This window comes from Lepus europaeus, chromosome 8 (genome assembly GCF_033115175.1).
Source record: "Lepus europaeus isolate LE1 chromosome 8, mLepTim1.pri, whole genome shotgun sequence".
NCBI lineage: Eukaryota > Metazoa > Chordata > Mammalia > Lagomorpha > Leporidae > Lepus > Lepus europaeus.
Genome location: NC_084834.1, coordinates 123,039,066 through 123,061,588, shown reverse-complemented (window position 1 = coordinate 123,061,588; position 22,523 = coordinate 123,039,066). Strand labels below are relative to the sequence as shown.

Here is a 22,523-nt window from a genome sequence, read left to right as displayed (position 1 = left end):
AGAGGTTTTAGGGTTCAAAGTGCTGCTTGCACAAAGATACAAAGATATTCACTGCAAGGTTGCTTATAATACCAACTCCCCCTCCCCGCCCCCACCCCAGAAAAACCACTAAATATTCCTTAAGTAAATGATGGTGCATGCATATTACGGAATTACATGCAGAGTGTATGTGTGTGTGTGTGTGTGTTAAGTGAATGAACTCTCTTCTCCTATAGGAAGATCTTCAAGACTTAACAAAGCTCCAGGGCCAGCATTGTGCTGCAGCAGGTTAGGCTGCAGCTTCAAACACCAGCATCTGGAATCAGAGCACCAGTACGAGTCCCAGCCGCTCCGCTTCTGATCCAGCTCCCTGTTAATGTGACGGTCCAAGTCCTGGAGCCCCTGCCCCCACAGGGGAAACCCACATGGAGTTTCAGGCTCCTGGCTCCAGCCTGGCCCAGCCCCAGCCATTATGGCCATTTGGAGAGTGAACCAGCAAATGGATGGAAGGTCTCTCTCTCCTTCTCTCTGTCACTCTGCCATTCAAATACATAAATCTTTTTATTTGAAAAAAATTAAGCTTTAAAAAAGAGCAACCTGCAGAATAGAATTCCAGAACATTAGCTTTATACATTTCATGTCATTTAGTGATCATACTAGCCACAGCCACTTCAAAAGCAAAATTTCCAAAAAATCCCCCAAAATGCTCCTGCTTTTCAGCTGACGGCCATGTCAACTCAACCCAGGAGACAAAGCAAGTGGAAAATCTCTTAGGATATTAACACCCCAAACTTCCGGCCTTTCAGGGTTGAGAAATCCTGAGGGGTTGAAAGCTCATGAGTCTGGCAACTTTGAATACTCACTGAAAATTCTAGATTTGCCTTCGACTGGCCACGGCTAGCGGCTGACACCAGGAGGTGCGTCCACAGACGTTCAATACTCTCTCCTTGGCACGTGCTTCAAAGCATCCATAATAAAAAGTGAGAACAAGCGGCCGACGCTGTGCTGCAGTGGCCTGAGCTTTCCGCCTGCAGGGCCAGCATCCCATATGGGCGCCGGTTCGAGTCCCGGCTACTCCACTTCCGATTCAGCTCCCAGCTTATGGCCTGGGAAAGCAGTAGAAGATGGCCCAAGTCCTTGGGGCCCTGCACCCGTGTGGGAGACCTGGAAGAAGCTCCTGGCTTCGGATCAGCCCAGCTCCAGCCATTGTGGCCACTTGGGGAGCAAGCCAGCAGATGGAAGATCTTTCTCTGTGTCTGTAACTCTACCTCTCAAATAAATAAATAAAATCTTTTTTTAAAAAGTGAAAATAGGCCGGCGCCGCGGCTCACTAGGCTAATCCTCCGCCTTGCAGCGCCGGCACACCGGGTTCTAGTCCCGGTCAGGGCACCGATCCTGTCCCGGTTGCCCCTCTTCCATGCCAGCTCTCTGCTGTGGCCAGGGAGTGCAGTGGAGGATGGCCCAAGTGCTTGAGCCCTGCACCCCATGGGAGACCAGGAGAAGCACCTGGCTCCTGCCATCGGATCAGCGTGGTGCGCCGGCCGCAGCGCGCCTACTGCGGCGGCCATTGGAGGGTGAACCAACGGCAAAGGAAGACCTTTCTCTCTGTCTCTCTCTCACTGTCCACTCTGCCTGTCAAAAATAAAAAATAAAATAAAATAAAAAAGTGAAAATAAAGTAAGTCCACCTCTTCCATAAGCCTGTTTTAAAATAAAATCCACCAGGCGGCTTCCTCTAATGGAAATCACGCCTAAGAGGAGAGCGTTTGATGTCTCCAGGTTTCCCGTGGCTCCGCTCTGCAAACCTCCTTGCCTGAATATTCTTCTCCACTGCCACCAGCCGCTCGCTCACAGCTCCTGCTCTCACACATCACCAGACTTTCTGTCCCATCTACGCCCACAGAGAGCTCCTGAGCCTACCGTCCCCAAAGTTCTATTAGGGAGCCTACAGTCCGGGGTCAGGAAGCACCAGCAAAAATCACACAGGACTGCTCCCAAGTGCAGAGCTATTTTCAGGCTTTTCTAGAACAGTCGGTGGGTCCGACTCCCTATCACTCGGGGGCCAGCTTGCCTTTTTTGTTGATAAAAATCAACACCTTGCACAGAGTTGGAACCGGAGTTTGGACAGCAAAAGCAAAGCAGGCTGTGTGCTCCTGGGGGGACGATGAGGATGCACGTCACGCTTGGCCACCAGCTGGCTCACTTTGTGGGACTCTGTCCCTAAACCTCCCAAAATAAGACAGTGGCTCCAGCTCCACATTAGCATTTCTGCCAGTTTCTCAAAGGCGCCATTTTTGCCTCGCTTCTGTGTCCCCTGCCTGCTTGGTGACAGTAACAAGTGTCCGGGCCCAGGACTTGCCGTCTGTGCTTCTGCCCCAGGCTCCTCCACCAGCCCCCCAGCACGGCCTGTGTTTATTTTCACGCAGGGCCCAAACCTGCAGCCACGTGTGAGCCCTTGTCTGCCCAGAGCTCATTTTCTTGCAGAAAGGTGAGAAAGAGTGACTTCAGCCTTGGTTTGGATTCAAGATAACTGCTGCAACCCACGGTCAAATAACATCTTTAAAATTAAAGCAAGACTTGGGCAGGTGCTGAGAAAAAGCAGGGGGTATTTTTACGTCATTCCCACTAGAGGGCGCCAGACCCTGCACTGTGCCTTTGGCCACCTCCACAACGCCCCACTCTTCCCCCAGCCTGTGATTCTAGAAAGCTCTCTGGCACAAGATCCAGGCAGAACTTGGACCTGTTCTACAGTGAAATGGAATTCCCGAAACACAATTTGAACGCTCCTCATGGAGGGAGCTGTGCCCTGTCTTACCCAGTTCCAGGCCTGCCTCAGTCAGGGGTTCCGACCCCTCAGTCGCCTGGAGACGGACACACCTGGGCCCCTGGGATTCTAATTTTGGTGTGGAGCTGCTAAGAATCCAGAACAAGCAGAGCTCATCGGCTTCCATGCCATGCCCACACTGGCCTCTTTTCCAGAAGTTTCTATGCACCTGCTCTCGGTCTCATTTTGTAGGTCAGGAAAAGCCAAAGTCCAGATTACCCCAGTTGCTTGTAAGAAGCTTCCTTTGGGGACAGAGTTACGCTACACTGGTCAGCTGCCCACTTCCATATCAGAGTCCTGGGTTTGACTCCCAGCTCCTCCGCTTCCAATCTAGTGTCCTGCAATGTGCATCCGGGAGGCAGCACTGATGGCTCAAGGACTTGTGTTCCTGCCACCCACGTGGGGGACCCAGATGGAGTTCCCAGCTCCTGGCTTCAGCCTGGCCCAGTCCTGGCTGGCATTTGGAGGGTGAACCAGAGGATGGGAGATCTCTCTGTCCCTCTACCTTTCAAATAAAAGGAAAATAAATAATTTTTTAAGCCTTTTTTAAAAAAAGAAACAGAAACCACCTTTGATGCCTGGCCCAGCACTACTGAACCCCTGGGCAGGCAGCGTGGCTGTGGACCAATCAGATGTCAGGAACTGCAGACAACCTTGGGGATGCACCTTCCCAGCCACAGTGAGAACAGCAAACCAGGACGGGGCTGGCTCCCAGCCAGTCAGCCCAGCAGGAACTCCTGTATGGAGAGTGCTCCATGCAGCAGGACCCCACACAATGGGGGAGAGGAGGCAACAGGGAGACATTAGGGGGCTGGGGCATTGGCTGTGTGGTCCTCTGGATTGGACCACCGGGAAGGGGCGGGATTCTTTGGGCATCTTAATCAGTCTCATGTGGGACAGATACAAGTGGGCCATAGAAAAGAATGAAGTCTTGACATCTGCAGAAAAGTGGGTGCAACGGAGCCGTGACTTTAAGTGAAATACGCCAGACCCGGAAAGTGATACTGTGGGCTTTTCCCCGAACATGGCCGGTTAGAACACTTTGGTTTTTGTTTTTTTTTTTTTTTTTTTTTTTAAAGATCTATTTATTTATCTGAAAGTCAGAGTTACACAGAGAGAGAAGGAGAGGCAGAGGGAGAGAGCAAGTGGTTTTCCATCTGCTGGTTCACTCCCCAAGTGGCAGCAATGGCCAGAGCTGCACCGATCCGAAGCCAGGATCTTCTTCTGGGTCTCCCACGTGGGTGCAGGGGCCCAAGCACTTGGGCCGTCTTCTACTGCTTTCCCAGGCCACAGCAGAGAGCTGGATCAGAAGTGAAGCAACCGGGACTCAAACCGGTGTCCATATGGGAAGCCGGCACTGCAGGTGGCGGCCTTACCCACTACGCCACAATTGCTGAATTGTGCCAAAAACTCATCAGGCCCCAACAGGAAGGGCACAGAACCTGTAGACTGCACATCAGCTGGGGGCACTCCTGGGTTCCTCTGGGCCCCATCTAACCCTGCAGGGCAAACGCCCAGACGGGGCAGGGGCTGCGAGGCCCAAGGCCAAGGCCAAGCAGCAACAGGAGTCTGAACTTCATTCCCCTCTTCCTTCTGGGGCTCACCCACTCCTCCTACACAGCTCTCATCCAGGGCAGCTTCCATGGCCAGCTCGGGCTATGCAAACCTCTACGGAGGCCTCCAAGGACATAAGACCAAGTCTCCAGGGAAAGGGCCCGAAAGCAACTTCCTCTCTCCTCTCCTCCCCGCCCCCACCTCTGCAGGAGCCGCCCAAGTCCACGTGGCACACACCACCCACAAAGCTGCAGTCTGTGCTTTGGGGAGGGTGGGGGCCTCTGGGGCTTGGGGTAGCTGACAGAAATGTCTCTTTCCAAGGAGTTCTCGCACACTGTGGTCCCCAAGAGAGGGAGGCAGTGGCGTCTCCTTCACCCGGCGTGCTGGTCACCTCCTGGGCACAGAAGCCTGTCTCCAGCCGGGCTCTGCGTGCTGAGGAGGGTTCCACGGCTCACGCTTCATTCGCTCGCGTGAATCTTCAGCCGTCTCAGCGTGGCACGTTCTCCCCGGCAGGTGCGTGAACCTCGGGCCGTGAGGACAGGGGGGCGGCAGCAGTTCCAGTTACCTTGCTGCTTCCCAAGGGAGGAGGACTCAGCGTTCTGTTCCGCGCCCCGGCCTACTGCTGCGTGGGGGTAAGGAGGAGACAGGACTCCAGCCCTCAGCCTCGGCGCCTGCCTTCCCGTGGGCAGCCCGTGGACTCCACACCACCTGGATGCCTGATCCCGGAGGACAGTGAGACCCCCAAGGCTTCTAACAGATACTTTTCTGTGCTCCTGTGGGGGAGGAGCACAACACTGGAAATCCTTTTTTTTTTTTTTTTTTTTTTTTTTTTTTACTTTTTGACAGGCAGAGTGGACAGTGAGAGAGAGAGAGACAGAGAGAAAGGTCTTCCTTTGCCGTTGGTTCACCCTCCAATGGCCGCCGTGGCTAGCGCGCTGCGGCCGGCGCACCGCGCTGATCCGAAGCCAGGAGCCAGGTGCTTTTCCTGGTCTCCCATGTGGGTGCAGGGCCCAAGCACTTGGGCCATCCTCCACTGCACTCCCAGTCCACAGCAGAGAGCTGGCCTGGAAGAGGGGCAACCGGGACAGAATCCGGCGCCCCAACCGGGACTAGAGCCCGGTGTGCCGGCGCCGCAAGCTGGAGGATTAGCCTGTTGAGCCACGGCGCCAGCTAGAAATCCTTTTTGTTCAAAGCGTTTTACAGCACAGGAACTTAAAGACAGGGAACACAGCTTGGCCAGTAAGGTCCCGAGTCGCAGAGTTCACGGTCATTCCCTGACTTACTCCGCTACATCCACACAGGCTCCAGTCCTGGGGTAAAAACGCAAGTACACCATTGGAAATAACAAACATCCGCCTGGCACAATCTGCCGTGAGGGGGCCAGCGCTGTGACGTCGTGGGTGAAGCTGCTGCCAGCAATGCTGGGGGCCCATCTGAGCACCAGGTCAAGTCCCGGCTGCTCCGCTTGGATCCAGCTCCCTGCTAATGAGCCTAGAAAAGCAGCAAAGATGGCCCAAAATCCACTGCTAGGACTTCCAATACACTCACTTAAAAAAAAAAAGTTTATTTACTTATTTGAAAGGGAGAGCAAGCGAGCGAGCACTGCAATGCGCAGCGCTAGGCCAGGCTGAAGCCAGGGGTCTGGAACTCCAGCAGGCTTCCCGCGTGAGTGGCAGGAACTCGAGCACTTGGGCCAGCAGCCACTGCTTCCCAGGTGCACCAGCAGGGAGCTGGACCAGAGGCGGAGCAGCCGGACTCCCTGGAACTGGCACTTTGACCTGGGATGCAGGAGTCCCCACTGGCGACTTCAACCTCTGCACCCCAATGCCCACCCCTGTACTCCGTTAATCGGGGCCAGACCTTAGAGTCCACTGCTGCCACCAACACATTTACACTTCGTTATCGAAATCGAGTCATCCCCAGAAGGAGGTGAAAGGCAGGAGGCCACCCCACAAGCAGGCAGGCAAGAAACTGGGGCTCCAAGGGGCAAAGGAGAGAGCCGGGTTCACCCCAGAGCACAGGTCCGGGGCCTGCACCTGCCTGCTTGGGGCCCGAAGGTGTGTGCATTTGGGGGAATGTGGAATGTGCACACAGATAATGAGGGAGTTGAGGACAGGATCCAAGGCTCAACAGCCAGTTCACTTATGCACACCAAGCCTCTTCCTCCTCTCACCCCCCCCCCCTTGGGTCAACGCCCAGTGCACGGCAGGTGCTGAACATCAGCTTAGAAACCCCTCCACCTGAAGCATCGCCGAGAAAAGCAGAGTGGTTTGTTTTTAGCACCACGCCCAGAACCAAAAATATAGAAACTGCTTAGTAAGCCCCTGTATCTCAGGGCAATGCAATATAAGACAACGGGGACAAGGGCTTCGTCCCCTGCCCGAGCCATCGTAAGCATTGATGAAGGGAGGGAAGAGTACAGGGACAAAGAACGTATCTCCTTCCCCAGAAATCGTGTCACATGGGCAGCCTTGGCGGTGACAGGCCTGTCCTGGAAACCCATTTAACAGATGGAGAAAATGAGGCCCAAGAGAGCAAAACACATCTCCTCAGTCTGTGGCCCTCGTGTCAGTCGGGGAGGACTTTCCAACAGCTCGGTCAGGTTCAACTGCACCGTGCAAGACAGGGCCAGGGGCTGGGAGACTCGCACTGCTCCTGGTCTGCGGGCTTTCAGTCCCACAGCGGGGCGCAGGCTCATACTCGGCTGACATCTGCTGTCCATAGGACGGCCAGGGAGAGCAGCGCTCATGGTGAGAGCAGCAGGGTTCACTCGGAGACCACAGCCCTGTGCTCTGCCCCTGTGGGGAGGGAGTACTGGGCACCCAGCTAGGGATTCTGAGTCAGGGGTCCCCACACCCCAGACACAGCCTCAAGCGTCCAGAGCAGGGCCCACCGTCCTCCGATCAGAAACCAGAGGCCCAGGGCTGGACGCCCCTTTCTTACCTGGCAAATGGGTCTTCTGTTCCTTAACTGGCAAGAATACCCACATGTAGGCTCAGGGACGGACGGAATCCATCACAATGTCTACTCACCACCCCCAGATTCCCCCCCGCCCCCCGCCCCCACACTCGCCATCGTGTTATTCCCCAGAGACCAGTTTCTGCGTTAATTCTATTCATCGTTTCCACTTAAAAGATGACGAGTTCTCTGCAACACTGACTTTATCAACACTGGCAGTCAGCACACTTGTGTATGTTCCAGTGCCCGAATGTTCGTGTTCCCAACGCTTTGAATCAAGTTTGGGGTGATACCGACCTGGGCACCGGCCCCTACCTCATCAACAGGAGTTCAAGTCCACGCGCACGGCAGGACCCCGGTATGATTCTCCAGGAAGAGAATTCTGACTTTATTTTTTATTTTTTTTTATTTTTTTGCAAACAATTTTAGAGGCAGGGTGTTCAACTGATTGAAATTTCACAAGATTGACATTATTGCTTAAAGTGCTTGAATTGGTTACATTAAAAAAAAAAAGGGTACGGATTATCTTAAATAAAAACTACATTTTTTAGCAACAAAACCAAATAAATGCTGCACAAATACAGTAACTATTTTTTATACAGAAATGGAAGCCAAAAATAAATTAATGTGATGCTAGGAGAGAGAAATTTAATCAGGCAGAGAAGCAGGCGAGAACTTTCCAGACCCATGCCGTCTGCATGAGTCCCTCCCAACAGTGCTGACAAACGCCTTGACCACTGAATAGCAAACAAGGGCAAAACATCTAGCGCACAACACCGTAACACACATGAAGAGACGAGGCTGACCAGAGGCAGCGTTTACAGATCACGTCCGCCTGCGACAAAGCTCTGCTCAAAGAAGCCCTTCGCTCCGCCAAAACACAGTCCGCTGGCAGGCCTGGCCACGGAAGAAATGCAGAGGGGCCGCTGCGGTCTCCTCCATTCTCCCCATTTCCCTTAAATCCACCCCACAGCAGGCCTGGCTTCCTACCCGGGCGGACAGCCTGCAGGTCGGTCCTTTGCTCCCTTCAAACCCGTCCACTGCTTACAGCCTGGGAGTGGAAAACTCACGGAGGGAGTGGCCCGGCCGTGGGGGGGCGCTGGGCTGAGATTCGCTCTTGGGGGAATGACACTCCAGCATACTGTACCGTAACCTAGGGGCTAACGCAGTAAGCAACCAATCAAGCAGAAATGTCTTGTCTTGTAGAACACCCGGCAGCCGCAGCTCTGCACTCCTGCAGCCTGCAGCTGAGCCTTTGTGCTTTCTGGTGGCCCGGAGTGGCCATCTGCCCGCCGTCCCCCGCTCTGCACTAGCAGTAAGGAATGAAAACCAGCCCCGTGTTTGTGTGCTGTCCCCTCCATGGAGAGCGATGTCCGGGAGGGGAAGGTAGCTGCCCAGTGTTTGCTGAGGAAGAAGGGCGTGGAGCTGCCACACAGCTCGGGTGTTAAAAAGCTGAGGGTGGAGAAATGTGTTCTGGCCTTGTCCAACCTCACACAACCGCTTTACTCTTCCCAGGATCTACCCAAGAACACGGAATTTTAACCGACTCTTTCTATTGAAAGAATCCCTTAAGTCACTGCAAAAATTCTTCACGTGTGCCCCCCCCCCAAAAGCTGTACTGAACCTGTGACTTAGCATGTAAATACCATTCACAGGCTTCCAACCAAACACAGACATCTAATACATTAGCTTCGAGAGTTGTTGCAAAGATAATTTTAATAGCTTCTGTGATGAATCAGTTCCAGATCTATCAGCGCTCAGCCATGGCTTTCCTACGCTTTGTAACATCTGGGTTGGTGACAGCAGACATCGCGGTCCCCTGCAGGAAAGTGCCTCTCCAGAGATTAAAGATTCACCTCCCAGGTAAGCGATTACTGCGCGTGTTTCATGGAGGGAAAACGAGACAAAAATACCCATGAGTCTGAGCCTGCCTCTGCACAAGGCCCAGGACGTTTCTGCCCACTTGCATGAGACAGAAACGTGAAGCTCACCCTGTTTTGTCTTCTCCAGTGAAAAGCGAAACGCTTCAGTTCAAGTAGGAACCAATGAAGTGTCGGCATGCGTATTTAAGTTCTGAGAAATCAACAGTTCAAGATATTTCAAAAATAAGAAATCCAGTTTTCATCTGGGTAAAGTGCTATCATCCTCTTCGGGGTTGCAGAACGGCCACGGACATCTCCCTCTCGAGTTCACATTCCACCCAAGTCTGCACGTCCGTTCGCGCGCGTGTCGGGGAACAGTGCGTTCACAGTACGGCCCCGCACGTGGAAGCCAGCCGACCTCCCCAAGGAAGCCACGGCTCGTGGGGTGCGCGGCAAACCAAAAATCAGCTCCACGCCAAACGGGCCCTCTGAATTAAAGGTACCAGTACTCAGATGCTCAAATAAATACATATGTAACAAAAGTGAAAAAAGGAAAAGGAACCGCGGTGAGATGAGGGTCTTCTCACGCCTTCGGGGAGTCCGGGCCAGAAACCGCCCCTGGGTGCCTTCATCCCCCAGCCTGGGGACCCCTCCTCGGCCACCTTCCCACCTCGCCAGCTCCAGGATGGCCTGCAGCCAGGGTGCCCGTCGGCCCTGGCACTCCCCCATCACCCAGAGGAGCTGCAGTGCGCGGCGAGGGCTGTGACCGGCTGAGCTGAGCTGCACCACACACTGCCTCCGCCCTGCGCCATCAGCAGGACGGCAAAGACGTCCCACGGAGCTTGCCAGGGGCCAGACACCGCGGAGCTCCAGCTCACGGGGCCTCACGGAGGAAAAGTGGGGCCACCGTCCTCCAGCTCGCGTTTGGTAGAAAGGAGAGGAAAGAAACTACTGACTGTGCGCAAAAACGCCCTCCTGGCTTTGCCTGCCCTGGGCTCCCACTCCCCGGCCTTGGAATTCCAACGTGGGCAGCACCTCCCTACCCCAAGAGGCCTTGCTCTTCCCCACGCCCCCCGTGGGTCACCCGCTGCTTAGCGCCTTCCCTCGCACAGAGAGCGACGGTCTTACAACGCACACCTCCACCCAAGTCCGCGGCCCTGCTGTCGGGGAGCCGAGCGCAGGCAGCACTGTTTCCAGGGACACGTTTCTGGAATGCACTGGAAGGGGGCCCCGGGGGCCAGCGAGGAACTCCAGCAAATCCCCCGAAACAGACTGCAACATCCGCAGGAAGCGGCGCCCCGACTCCGCCAGACGGAACACGTGGCACGACACTCACCCCGCGCGAAATTCAGCAACTGCTATCCAAAGAAATGTGACAGCCACCTGACCGCCGTGAACTCGGCTTCACACTAAAACTAAACCAAGAGGAGTGCTGCGTGGAGAAGAACAAAGGGGCAGAGGCCAACGTGGCCAGGCCGTGAGACTCGGAGCGAGCCCTGGGCGGCCGCGGCGGCGGAGGACGGTCAGCCGGGGTCCAGGTCCCAGGGCCGGCGGGCTGCCCCCGCTGCCTTGCTCCCACGGCCCCTTCAGTTATTCTCGTGACTGATAGAATAAAATATATCCAGACTCTGAATTCTTTGATATATCTGACGTCAGGCCATAGAATTCTTCAATAGCTTGGGCGTCTATTTTCTGCAATAAAGGAGAAACAAAACCAGACATGCACTTAACACGAGCCCCGCAGCAACAGGAGGAAACACTGCTAACATCAGACACGTCAAGGGCGAGTGAACCATCCCGCAGACGTGGCGGAGGTGCTGGGGCGCTGGGGGCAGCCACACTTGCACCTGCCCACGGCCAAGTACAGGCAGAACAGAGGTCTTGGGAACGGTCCTAATTATCTCTGGTCAGCAGAGTGCCTCATCCTGTTTCCTTTAACTTCACTCTGCTAAAACTGCTACCCTCACAGGTTAAAGCAGACCCCGTCGCTGCCCACAGAATTCACTCCAGCTCGCATTCCTTGACAACAAAAGCAATATACGGAATGCTTTGGTATAATACAGACATCTCCAAGTCCAACCGATTGGAAAAAAACATATTTTAAACAATAACCGATATGAGAAAATTCTGAATTCCATTGTAGTAAAGGAATTTTAACAGGACTGTGACGTCTTCCTGCACCAGAGAATCACCAGAGAGAACAGGACTTCCAAGCAAGGGAACTTCAAAGAGTCCGTGGGAAATGGAAAAAGGGGAAGTTTACAGTGGTCAAAGAGCTGTTTGGAAACCATGCACAGTGTTTTAAAGATAGGCACTGTTCCCGAACCTCCTCCATCCCTATGGAGAATGGAGAGGGGCACAATTAGGTTTTGAGGGGAGCACTCGGGCAAGGGGCCAACGGGACCGTGTTAGAAGGCGTCCAGGCAGACCCGCCCCCCACGCACACCGACCTCCACGATGTCGTCATCAAACAGGAGCCAGAAGCCGTGACTCTTCACGATGGTGATGTAATGGCCACGATTAGGACCGCTGGAAAAGAAGGAACAACGAGAGGTCACCACGGGAGCGCAGACCTACCGAGCTCCGCTCAGCTCCGGGGCGGGGCTGCCACCGTGGGGGTAAGGAACTGGGTGGAGCTCCTGTCCAGGCCCACAGCACGGGGAAGGGCACTCAGGCTCCGGGCCCAGCTGGCAAAGTCCAGTGGGAAAACAGAGCATCTGATTCAGCAAAACTTAACAATGACCACATACCTACTACGTGCGGGGCCCTACTCTGGCTGTCAGAGAAAGAAGTGGTGAACAGATGACCCCACGCCCCAGGCCTCGGTGCCACGGTGCGAACGTGTCCCACAGGTGCGCAGGCTGGGAACTGAATCCCCAGGGCAGCGGCGTGTGGAGGTGGCTCTGCCGCCTCCTTCTGGCGAGAGCGGGCTTGCTAGAAGTGCGCCCAGCCCCGCGTCCCACTCTCACGCGTGTGTGACGCGTGTGCTGCCTCTCACCGCGAAGGCACACCAAGAGGGCTCCCACCAGACGTGGCCTCTGGATCCTGGACTTCCAACCTCCAGAACCGTGAGCCTCACAAGCTCCCCGAGCTCCTAAGCTACTCCGGACGCCAGCCCAGGACGCCTGGGGCGGGGGGTGGACAGGCACAAAGTACAGGCAGGGACAAGTTCAAGTGCTGGCAAGTGCCCCGAAGAGGAGCACACAGGGCCAGGGCGACGGGGGCGGCAGCATCTCACGTGAGGCGGCATGCAGCCCTGCTGACAACGTGGGGCTCGAGCAGCAGGAAATTTTCCAGAAGATAGGGACGGGGGGTTGGGGGGACACGGGCCACATGGCTCAAGACAGAAGTTTCCAGAACAGGGAACAGCAAGGAGGCCAAGTGAGCTGGGGGCAGTGGAGGGGGGAGGACCAGAGAGGCTGTGCAGCCCGTGGGCAGGGAAGGTGGGATTTCAGGAGCTCACAAGTCGTTAACAAGCCGCAGGCACTGACATAAAGGTACAGGCTGCGCCAACAGCAGACGGGACAACAGATGGAGGGAGCTGTGTGGACCTGCACAGCTGAGGGGGCTGTAATGCTGAACCCAGAGCTGCTACCTGGGACGGCGCTGCTGAGGACAAGTCCCGCCCCCACCTGACCCCTTCACACACGGAAGAGGTCAGGGATCCGCTCCGGCCTTCCTCCAGCCCGGGCTACTCCGCTCTGCTCCCAAACTCCACTGGTTCAACGCCGACCCAGCTTCCCGAGGGCAGGGCCCCATGCTGTGTGTTCCTCATCGCTGGCACGGAGCCCAGGCACCTGGGAGCGATCCACACCACCCACCTCTCCAGCAGGAGTTCAGAGCATCCCGGTGGGGGCTGGGCTGTGGCGCAGCGAGTTAAGCCCCTGCTTCCTACACCTGTACCCCATGGCAGAGGGTGGGCTCCAGTCCTGGCGGCTCCAATTGCAATCCAGCTCCCTGCTAACGCACCTGGGAAAGCACTGGAGATGACCCAAGTGCTTGGGCCCTGCCACCCATGTGGGAGACCCGGATGCAGTCTCTGGGTCCTGGCTCCGGCCTGGCCCAGACCCAGCCATTGGAGCTATTTAGGAAGTGAACCAGAGGATGGAAGATCACTTTCCCTCTCTGCCTCTCAAATAAATAAATAAATCTTGGGGAAAGTGGGGAGGGGAGGGGAGGGGAGGGGAGGGGAGGGGAGGGGAGGGGAGGGGAGGGGAGGGGAGGGGAGGGGAGGGGAGGGAGGAAGAAAGGAAGGAAGGAAGGAAGGAAGGAAGGAAGGAAGGAAGGAAGGAAGGAAGGAAGGAAGGGAGGAAGGAAGGAAGGAAGGAAGGAGGGGAGGGAGGAAGGAAGGAAGGAATCCTAGCAGGATGCGTGACTTGGTACTGACTCACACTGTGCTGCCCGCCAGGGCTTCCTGGCCCTTGTGACCATTCCAGAAGTCGGACGATTCCAGAACCCAACCTCCCCTGGCCCTCACCTGTCCTCCCAGGTATGGGAGACATGGAGGTCTTCATGTGCCCTGGGCACCTGAGTGCTTCTGTGGCCACCACCCAGCCCCCAGCACGCCTGGCCTGTCCACACAGCCACCACCACACACCCAGGTCCCGGCACCCCAGGACCTCCTCCAACCCTGCCCAGAGAAGGGCGGCATCCGGTGCTGGCAGCCAGACTCCTGCATCCCCCCAGGACGGCCGCTAGGACACAGCTGGCTGAGAACTGACCAATACCTAACAGTCGAGAACCAAGAAAAGGCCAAGCCAAGAGGCACACGTGGACCGGCTCTGAGGCTCTGCAGCCCAGCAGCGGGGAAACAAGGGGTCAGACTCCCCTTCCTGGCTTCTCCTGGTGATGGCGCCCCCACTCCACCCCCAACACCCCCATCCAGGCACACAGCGGGAAGAACTTGTTCTACACATGCCCTGAGCACAACCAAGGGCAGGCAGAACACAACCCTTCCCAGCTGGGCGAAGGATACCAGAATACAATTCTCACTATTTAGTTTATTTTATTTTATTTAATTTTAATTTATTTCAGAATTTTGAATTTGCTCAGGGCTGGGTTTTGTAGCCAGCAGGGTAAGCCGCCACTTTTGATGCAGCACCGGTCCCAGTCCCAGCTGCTTCACGTCCAATCCCGCGCCCCGCTAATGCGCCTGGGAAAGCAGCACAAGATGGCCCGGGTGTTTGGGCCCCTGCTGCCCACGTGGGAGCCCTGGACAGAGTTCTGGGCTCCTGGCTTCCGCCTGCCCAAGCCCCAGTTCTTGCAGGCTTTTGGGGACTGAACCACCACGTGAACGATCTCTCTGTGTGTGTCTCTCTCTCTGTTCCTCTGCCTTACAAATAAATAAAACTTAAAACATAAATTTTGCTCAGAACATGCTGCTTCTCCACATCTAGAGGTTTGCTCTCTTATTCTTTTTTTTTAGGATTTATTTATTTTATTTGAAAGTCAGAGTTACACAGTGAGAGGAAAGGCAGAGAGAGAGAGAGAGAGACAGACAGACAGCAGACAGATCTTCCCTCCGCTGGTTCACTACGCCAATTGGCTGCAACAGCCAGAGCTGCGCTGATCTGAAGCCAGGAGCCAGGAGCTTCTTTCAGGTCTCCCACGTGGGTGCAGGGGCCCAAGGACTTGGACCATCCTCCACTGCACTCCCGGGCCATAGCAGAGAGCTGGATCAGAAGTGGAGCAGCCGGGACTAGAACCGGTGCCCATATAGGATGCCGACACTTCAGGCCAGGGCTTTAACCCACAGTGCCACAGTGCCAGCCTCTCCTATTCTTTTCATGATTAAATACTGATTATAGAATTTTGAGAAAGAACTGAAAATCTTAATTGTTTAAGATATTGTAATCATTCAAAATGCCATATTATTAATCTATTGCTTCCGGTTATTATATTATTATTATTTGAAAGGCTGCGTTATAGAGAGAGGAGGAAAAGGAGAGAGAGAGAGAGGTCTTCCATTGCTGGTTCTCTCCCCAAATGACTGCATTAGCCGAGGCTGGACCAGGCTGAAGTCAGGAGCCCAGAGCCTCTTCCAGGTCTCCCACAAGGAAGCAGGGGCCCAAGCACTTGGGCCATCTTGCACTTTTCCAGGTGCATTAGCAGGGATCTGGATCAGAAGTGGAGCAGCTGGGACTCAAACCGGCATCCATAAGGATGGGGAGTTAACCCGCTGCCACCACAGCGCTGGTCCCTGCTTCCAGTCTTTATTCATGTATCTTAAAACACTCTAGATCATACCATACGAACAACTTAGCTCTTAAAAATCTAGACTCCAGGGGCCGACGCCATGGCTCACTTGGTTAATCCTCCGCCTGTGGCGCCGGCATCCCATATGGGCACAGGGTCCTAGTCCCAGCTGCTTCTCTTCCAGGCCAGCTCTCTGCTGTGGCCTGGGAAGGCAGTGGAGGACGGCCCAAGTGCTTGGGCCCCTGCACCCACATGGGAGACCAGGAGGAAGTTCCTGGCTCCTGGCTTCAGATTGGCACAGCGCCGGCCATATTGGCCATTTGGGGAATGAACCAACAGAAGGAAGATCTTTCTGTCTATAACTCTGTCAAATAAATTTAAAAAAAAAAAAAAATCTAGACTCCAACCATGAGCGTTCATTTCTCCATAGTACTCCAAACTCATCAGGATCATTTCCATCCGATGGAGGCTTACTGAACTACTTCCCTATGGTAAACCTTACTGTAGATAAACCTTCCTGTAACGCTACCCATTTGGTAAGTTTTCCAGGTATGCCTAAGGTAACCAGTAAGAGTGTGGGGAAGTGAGTATGTGCTCTGGCTGTTAAGATGTCTGCCTCCCACATCGGAGTCTCTGGGTTCGACTCCCCGCCCTGGCCCCAGACTCCAGCCAGTGTCCTGCTAATGCAGATGCTGGGAGGCTGCACCGATGCTTCAAGGAGCTGGGTCCCTGCGGCCCATGCTGGAGCCCTGGCCTGAGATGGGAGCTCTCCCTGCCTCTCGAGTACGAGGTACTGAGTGCCACAGCCCAGGGAGGGTGCAGCTGGGTGTACCTGCCACAGTGAACGACCACGGCCACCAGGTCATACATGCGGTCCAGGTTCACGGCGTCGCTGGACGTGTTGAAGAGCCGCAGTTCCAGGGGGAAGACGACGCGGTAGGAGAGCTTGGTGTACCTGTGCAGCTGCTCCATGTACTTGAACCGCTTCAGGTGCAGCGCCAGGATCATGGGCAGCTTTTTGACGCGCATCCTGAGAAACCACAAAACAGGAAGTCAGGGGCTCCTAGAGGCAGTGAGGGGAACAGAAGACGCGTCTCCTGCACAAGGGCGTGCAAATACCCCGAGCTCCCAGGGAGAGAGGCGGCTCATTCCGCAGAGTGCACTTCTCACAGCTCCTGGGCCAACCACAGCACTGCCGGCGAGAGTAAAGCAAGACACTGTGTGAGAGTGTGTATGTATGTGTGTGTGACTGTGTATGAGTGTGCATGTGAGTGTGCATGTGTGTCAGTGTATGAGTGTCAGTGTGTGTATGAGTGTGACTGTGTGTATGTGTGTGTGCATGTGAGTGTGCGTGTATGTATGTGACTGTATGTGTACGTGTGTGTGTGTCAGTGTGTTGTGTGTATGAGTATGTGTGAGTGTGTCCGTGTGTGAGTGTGCGTATGTGTGAGAGTGTAGGTGTGTGCGTGTGCATGTGAGTGTGAGAGGGAGAGAGGGCCCGGCCACGGGAGCCAGGCCACAGTGGTACACTAAGAGTACGATGCACAGTTGCTCTCCGCTGCCCAGACAGGAAGCCGACGGACGGCACAGCCCGACAGTAACTGAGAGGAAGGCAGGAAGCAGTCAGGAGCGCGGCGTCTGGCCTGGTGGGGAGACCCTGGGTCAGGCGCGTCCCACATCGGGGCACCTGGATTCAGTCCCCAGCTTCCTGCTAACGCAGACCCGGAAAAGCAGTGACGAAGGCTCAAACAATCGAGTCCCTGCCAATCACACGGGACACCCAGCTCCTGGCTTTGGTCCCAGCCCAGCCCCAGCTGCAGTAGGCATTTGAGGAGTGACCTGGCAGGTGGCAGGCCTCTCCATGTCTGTCTGTCTGTCTCCCTCTGCCTCTCAAATAAACAAATAAAAAATGCAGTAAGTTAGTGAATGGCAGAGAGGAAGGAGCCCAGGTGGCAGGGCGCGGACGGGATGACAGACTGAAGCTGGCGGGAGGCGGTCCTTGGCATCGAACACCATGCTCGTCCCACTCCTCCCACCCTGGGAAAGTCAAGCCCCTTCTCTGGCTCTCAGCTTTCTCGTTTTTAACACGCAGGGGTTCTCTTGGGGCTGCCTGGCCCAGCTCAACGGCACGCTGGTGCTGTCAACCCTTGGAGGTTTGTGCAGCCGACTGAGTCCCGGAGGCTCAGCAGATAACGACGCCCTGAGCACTCCTGCAGCACCGGAAACGCCCGGTTCTCTTCTGTTCCGTGCAGCAGTTCCCAAACACGTGCAAATGGAAAGCTTGGACACCCTCCCCTAGGAAGTCAGGACAGGGACTGGAAGCACCCTCCCCTGTCCACTAACAAAGGCCACCTACTGCTCCATGACCAAGGCGACTGATGCGACAAGGCAAAGTACACAGGTCCAGGTGCAGGGCTGGGGAAGGCGGCAGAGGAATGATTTCCACCCAGACCTGGGCCTGACCCCTGCTAGCCCCCCTGCCTGCTCCCGAACCTCTGGGAAGATAACTTCACTCAGAGTAAGGGCTGTGAGGAGGACCGATGTGTCAGCGTGCTTGGCTTCTTGGTGAATACTCTATGGGAAACAGTGGGCAGACCGTCCAGGAAGTGTGGCTGGTGCGGAGTCCTTATCCCCAGCAACTGCTGGTTCTCCGTGGCCTCGTGATGCTTTTGAACGGCAGACTGACCGTCTCTAAGTCCGCTGTGCTAAGTGACGTCAGCGACCATACTGGGCGTCGGCCACGCGTCCCGTGCCAGGTCCCTTCTGTCATCCACCTTTAATCCCAGTGCTGGGTCTGCATGTGGCTTTGTCCCTGAACACAGGCAGGAGTTGAAACCCCTGCCTTAGGTCAATGGCCCTGAGAGGCTGGAAACTTAATCCAATTGTGGAGGTCAGAGGTGAGGGCCCTGGGAGTGATTCCGATCAGCTCAGCCGTGACGCATCCAGTAGCTAAGTGAGGAGACAGAGACACGCAGCCAGGCACACACAGGCTCCCTGGCTCACCACGGGCCGCTCTGCACCACCCGGACTCTGAGGCCACGCCGACAGGGCCCAGCCGATCTGCACAGGTATTTCATTACGGAGAGCAGAGTGATTCATTCAGGCAGCTCATGAGGACGTGTGGGTCCCACCTGCCCACCAGTGCAGGCCGTAGGCCGGCAGCCAGGCCTTGCTGAGTGGGGGAATGAGCAGAGAGCTACACACTGAATGATTCTGCAAGGCCAGCACTCTGTAGCACTTTGACTCGGCTGGCCTCAGGCCCGCGGAGCTGAGAGCCCAGGCCAAGCCCGACGCCCTGCACAGCGGGGCCCGGCTCGCCAGCCCGGCAGCCCTGAGCCAAACCCACACGCACCTTTTCTGGGCCTCCTGCTTGCTGCAGCACGTCTCACAATAGTACTTCTGCTCACTGCACAGCGTCTCCGTGTTGCTGAAGTCTCTGCAGACAAAGATGCTGTCATTAAACACGGCCACACGCGCTGGGGGCTCACACTGGAACCCGCCATCTGACCTTTCCCGAGTGGGGACAGAGGCACTCGGAAAAGAGCCCTGGCAAGGCCCGGGCTGTGGTGCACGGGGGCCGGCACCAAGTCGGGTAAAACAACCCATGGGAGGTTTTCACATTCAACTTTATCTTGTGAGACACACACACACAGAGACACAGAGAGGAAGAAACTTAGGATTTCACAGAACACCTGCAAGCTGGAAACTAAGAATTATAATAGAAAAATACTGCCTACAGTAAAAGCCCATCGTGATGCTACTAGGCTGAAAGAAACCAGCAGGTAAAAAGCAAGTGATAGGGCCCATTCCCCACGGGCACTGGCTGGAGTCCCGGCTGCTCCTCTTCCGAAGCAGCTCCCTGCTAATGGCCGGGAAAAGCAGCGGAAGATGGCCCAAGTGCTTGGGCCTCTGCACCCACTGGGAGAGCCGGAGGAAGCTCCTGGCCCCTGGCTTTGGCCTGGCTATGGTGGCCATCTGGGGCATGAACCAGTGGATGTAAGATAGATCTCTCTCTTTCTCTCTCTGTCTCTCCCTCCCTCCCTCCCTTTCTCTCTCTCTCTCTCTCTGAGAAAAACCACGAGGTTTTCCGCTGCTTACTGAGCCTTTGTTTTTAAACGTCACGGCTTTGCCTTCCGTTCTGGTCACCGAGACTCTACCGGGATCCTGCTTCAAGGCTGAGAACAGCATCCAGGAAATGACGATCCCCGGCAGACTTGAAGAGCCGGCGACATTTCCCTGTGCACGAGTGCCCGGCGCCAGAACAATCAGGCTAAACAGACGCCGTTGCTTAAACAGCGCCGAGGACGCCACCGCTCACACAGAACTCGTCAAGAGGTAACACAGATGGTCCTTCGCGCATCGCCCGCACGTATGCCGTGCTGGGGCCTCGGGACTCGGAGTGACCGCCCCCCATGGCTCACGGTCTAACAGAGACCTGCACCAGCGACCCCATAGCACCAGCCACCCGGCAGCTTCAACTTGAACCCAACAGCTTCCTGTGCACTCAGGAGCAAACCCACACTGCCACCAGGGCTGCAGGCTGTTATCCGCTCTCTCCTGAGCCCTCTTTGACCTGCTCCCCTGCACCCATGCCTTCCCCTTCAGGGCTCTGCCTGCCCGGGCATCTGCACAGGCTGTTTCCCCACAGTGCTGAGTGCCCCTGGGCACTCACCGTGCAGGGCTCCTCCTTGAGTGTCTCACAGCCTCATCCCTAGCGGCCCTCAAGAATGCACACCGGCTAAATGGATGAATAAGCAAAGGCTACAGCGGGTGTGAAGTCTGGGGTCGAGCCCAGAGGAAAGGGAAATGAACTTGAACTCGGGTGATGCAAGAGATTTCCCTAAGGGGCTACGTCCACGGGAGGTTCTCAGAGAGGGAACAACAGCCAGGGGATGCCACAGAGCTCGGCAGGGTCACGCAGGTGCAGAGGAACCCTGGCTGCAGTGAGCCACCAGCCTCAAGTGCACCAGGCAAACAGCGCGGCAGCTGCGTGGCTCTGGGGCCCAAAGCAGGTCTCCTCAGGGCGAAGTCCTAGTCAGATAGTGTTCTCCGGAACCAGGACCCTGGCAGGAGCCTGCGGAAGGCGTTGGAGGGGTGGGAAATCACGGAGACCGCACCTCCCCTCGACACTCGGATTTCGGTGCAGCTGCACACGGCGGACCCGAGCCCGGCTGCATGGGGACGTTGGCCAGTGATGGCTGTGGACTCCTGCCTGGGTGCACAGCACGCAGCAGGGTGCAGACGGGAACGGGGAGAGGGCGAGTGGCGAAGGAGATCATCCTCGGAGCGTCTGCCTCTCACCGAGCAAAAGGGTCCCAGCCGGGAAAGCCCAGCCTTGGGGAAGGAGTCCAACCCCGCGCACTCGTTCTGGTTTCTCGGCAAACACTCTCTGAAGGGTTTATGGATCCAGAGAGGCAGAAGTGCAGCAAAGGTGAGAACCCAATTTACACGGCCGATCTCGGGGCCGGCGCTGTGGTGTCAGTGGGTAAAGCTGCCGCCTGCAGCGCCGGCATCCTATATGGGCGCCGGTTCATGTCCCAGCTATTCCACTTCCAGTCCGGCTCTCTCCTACCGCGCCTGGGAAAGCAGCAGAAGACAGCCCAAGTGCTGCCCCTGAGACAACCATGCAGAAGACCTGGAAGTAGCTCCTGGCTCCTGGCATCGGCCGGGCCCAACCCAGGCCACTGGGGCCACCTGAGGAGTGACCAGCGGATGGAAGATTTCTCTCTCTCTGTACTCTGACTTTCGACTAAATCAATCAATCTTTAAAAGGAGCTGATTTACAAACAACCACAGCCCCGTTGAGCCCCAGCCGGCCAGAAGCCCGTGCAAGAGACAGGGTGGTGCTCTCGGGGCATCCGTGAGTGGAGAACGGGACAAGGAGGCAGTTAGGGAAAGGGGCTGGGGCCGAGCAGGCACATCCGTCACACCAGACCGCTGTGACGACAAACGTGGGCAGCCGAAGTCCAGGAACTTCCCTTTTTTAAAAGATTTATAGTATTTATTTGAAGGGCGGAGTTAAGGGGGCAGGGGCTGGGGAGATCGTCTTTCTGATGGCTCATTTCCCAAATGGCCACCAACGGCCGGGGCTGGGCCAGGAGCTTCCTCCAGGTCTCCCATGTGGGTGCAGGGCCCAAGCACTTGGGCCATCTCCCACTGCTTTCCCAGGCCATAGCAGAGAGCTGGATCAGAAGTGGAGCAGCCAGGACTCGAACTGGTGCCCTTAAGGGATGCCAGCACTGCAGGCAACAGCACTGGCCTGCCCCAAGGAACCTTAATAACAAGCCAAGGGAAGGAAACGCTAGGAGGTTCTTGATATTCGGGGTAAAGGACTGAATCACACAGAAGGGGCTGAGGACAGAAAATCCTTCATACTTCTTTAAGAAGAGTCACAGTCACAATAAAACGCTGTTTAGAAAGACACTTTGAAGGAATCTGTTAGGACACCGTGTCCCATAGCAGAGCGCCTGGGTTTGATCCCTGCCCCCAGCTCCCTCCTAATGCAGACCCTGGAAGGCGGCAGTGGAGGCTCAAGTGCTCGGGCCCCTGCCACCCATGTGGGAGACCTGGATGGAGCCCCTGGCTTTGGCCTGACCCAGCCCAGGGTGCTGAGGACATCTGGGGAATGAACAGTGGGTGGGCATATTCGCACTCTCGCTCTTCCTCTCCAATGAATAAAAAATGATTTTTAATACATGGTAAGAAGAAATTTAGTAAGAAATGCATGCCCTTTAAAGGAAACCATGACACCTGATGGAAATGTACACGAGGAAACTCGAAAGACAGACTATGTTCCAGAATGGGGACAGAGCCATCTGTCGTAAAGACAGCCATGATGTCCCAGTACAATGTCTGTATTTGATACATTTTCAATTACAATCTTAACCTTTCCCATCAATACAGTGCCTCCGATCACACGCACGTCATCCTGAGATGCTCATGGGAACTGAGGCGGCCTGGGAGTGCCAGGCCCTGCTCAGACTCCGGGAGCGGAAGGGACCCACACACAGCCCACACCGGCCTCCTGGTATACCGGTGAGGAAGCCCTGTTCTTTTTTTAAGATTTATTTACTTATTTATTTGAAGAGTTACACAGAGAAGGAGAGGCAGAGAGAGAGAGAGAGAGAGAGAGAGAGAGAGGGCTTCCACCCA

At 55.7% G+C, this 22,523-nt stretch overlaps 1 protein-coding gene across 2 annotated transcripts in view; it reads right to left on the bottom strand.

Moving 5' to 3' along the window:
• Nucleotides 1-7,723: 7,723 nt before the first annotated feature.
• USP46 (ubiquitin specific peptidase 46) overlaps nt 7,724-22,523 on the bottom strand; it is a 67,627-nt gene continuing 52,827 nt past the window's right edge. Inside the window, exons 6-9 of one of the 2 annotated variants that reach the window (XM_062198838.1) lie at nt 18,724-18,807; nt 16,204-16,401; nt 11,627-11,705; nt 7,724-10,868 (exon numbers count right to left, since the gene is read on the bottom strand). In XM_062198838.1, the coding sequence (XP_062054822.1) occupies nt 10,767-10,868; nt 11,627-11,705; nt 16,204-16,401; nt 18,724-18,807 (463 nt within the window). In that variant the 3' untranslated portion in view covers nt 7,724-10,766. Of the gene's footprint in view, nt 10,869-11,302; nt 11,514-11,626; nt 11,706-16,203; nt 16,402-18,723; nt 18,808-22,523 lie in introns of those variants that run through there. The other variant, XM_062198839.1, reaches the window with a different exon arrangement.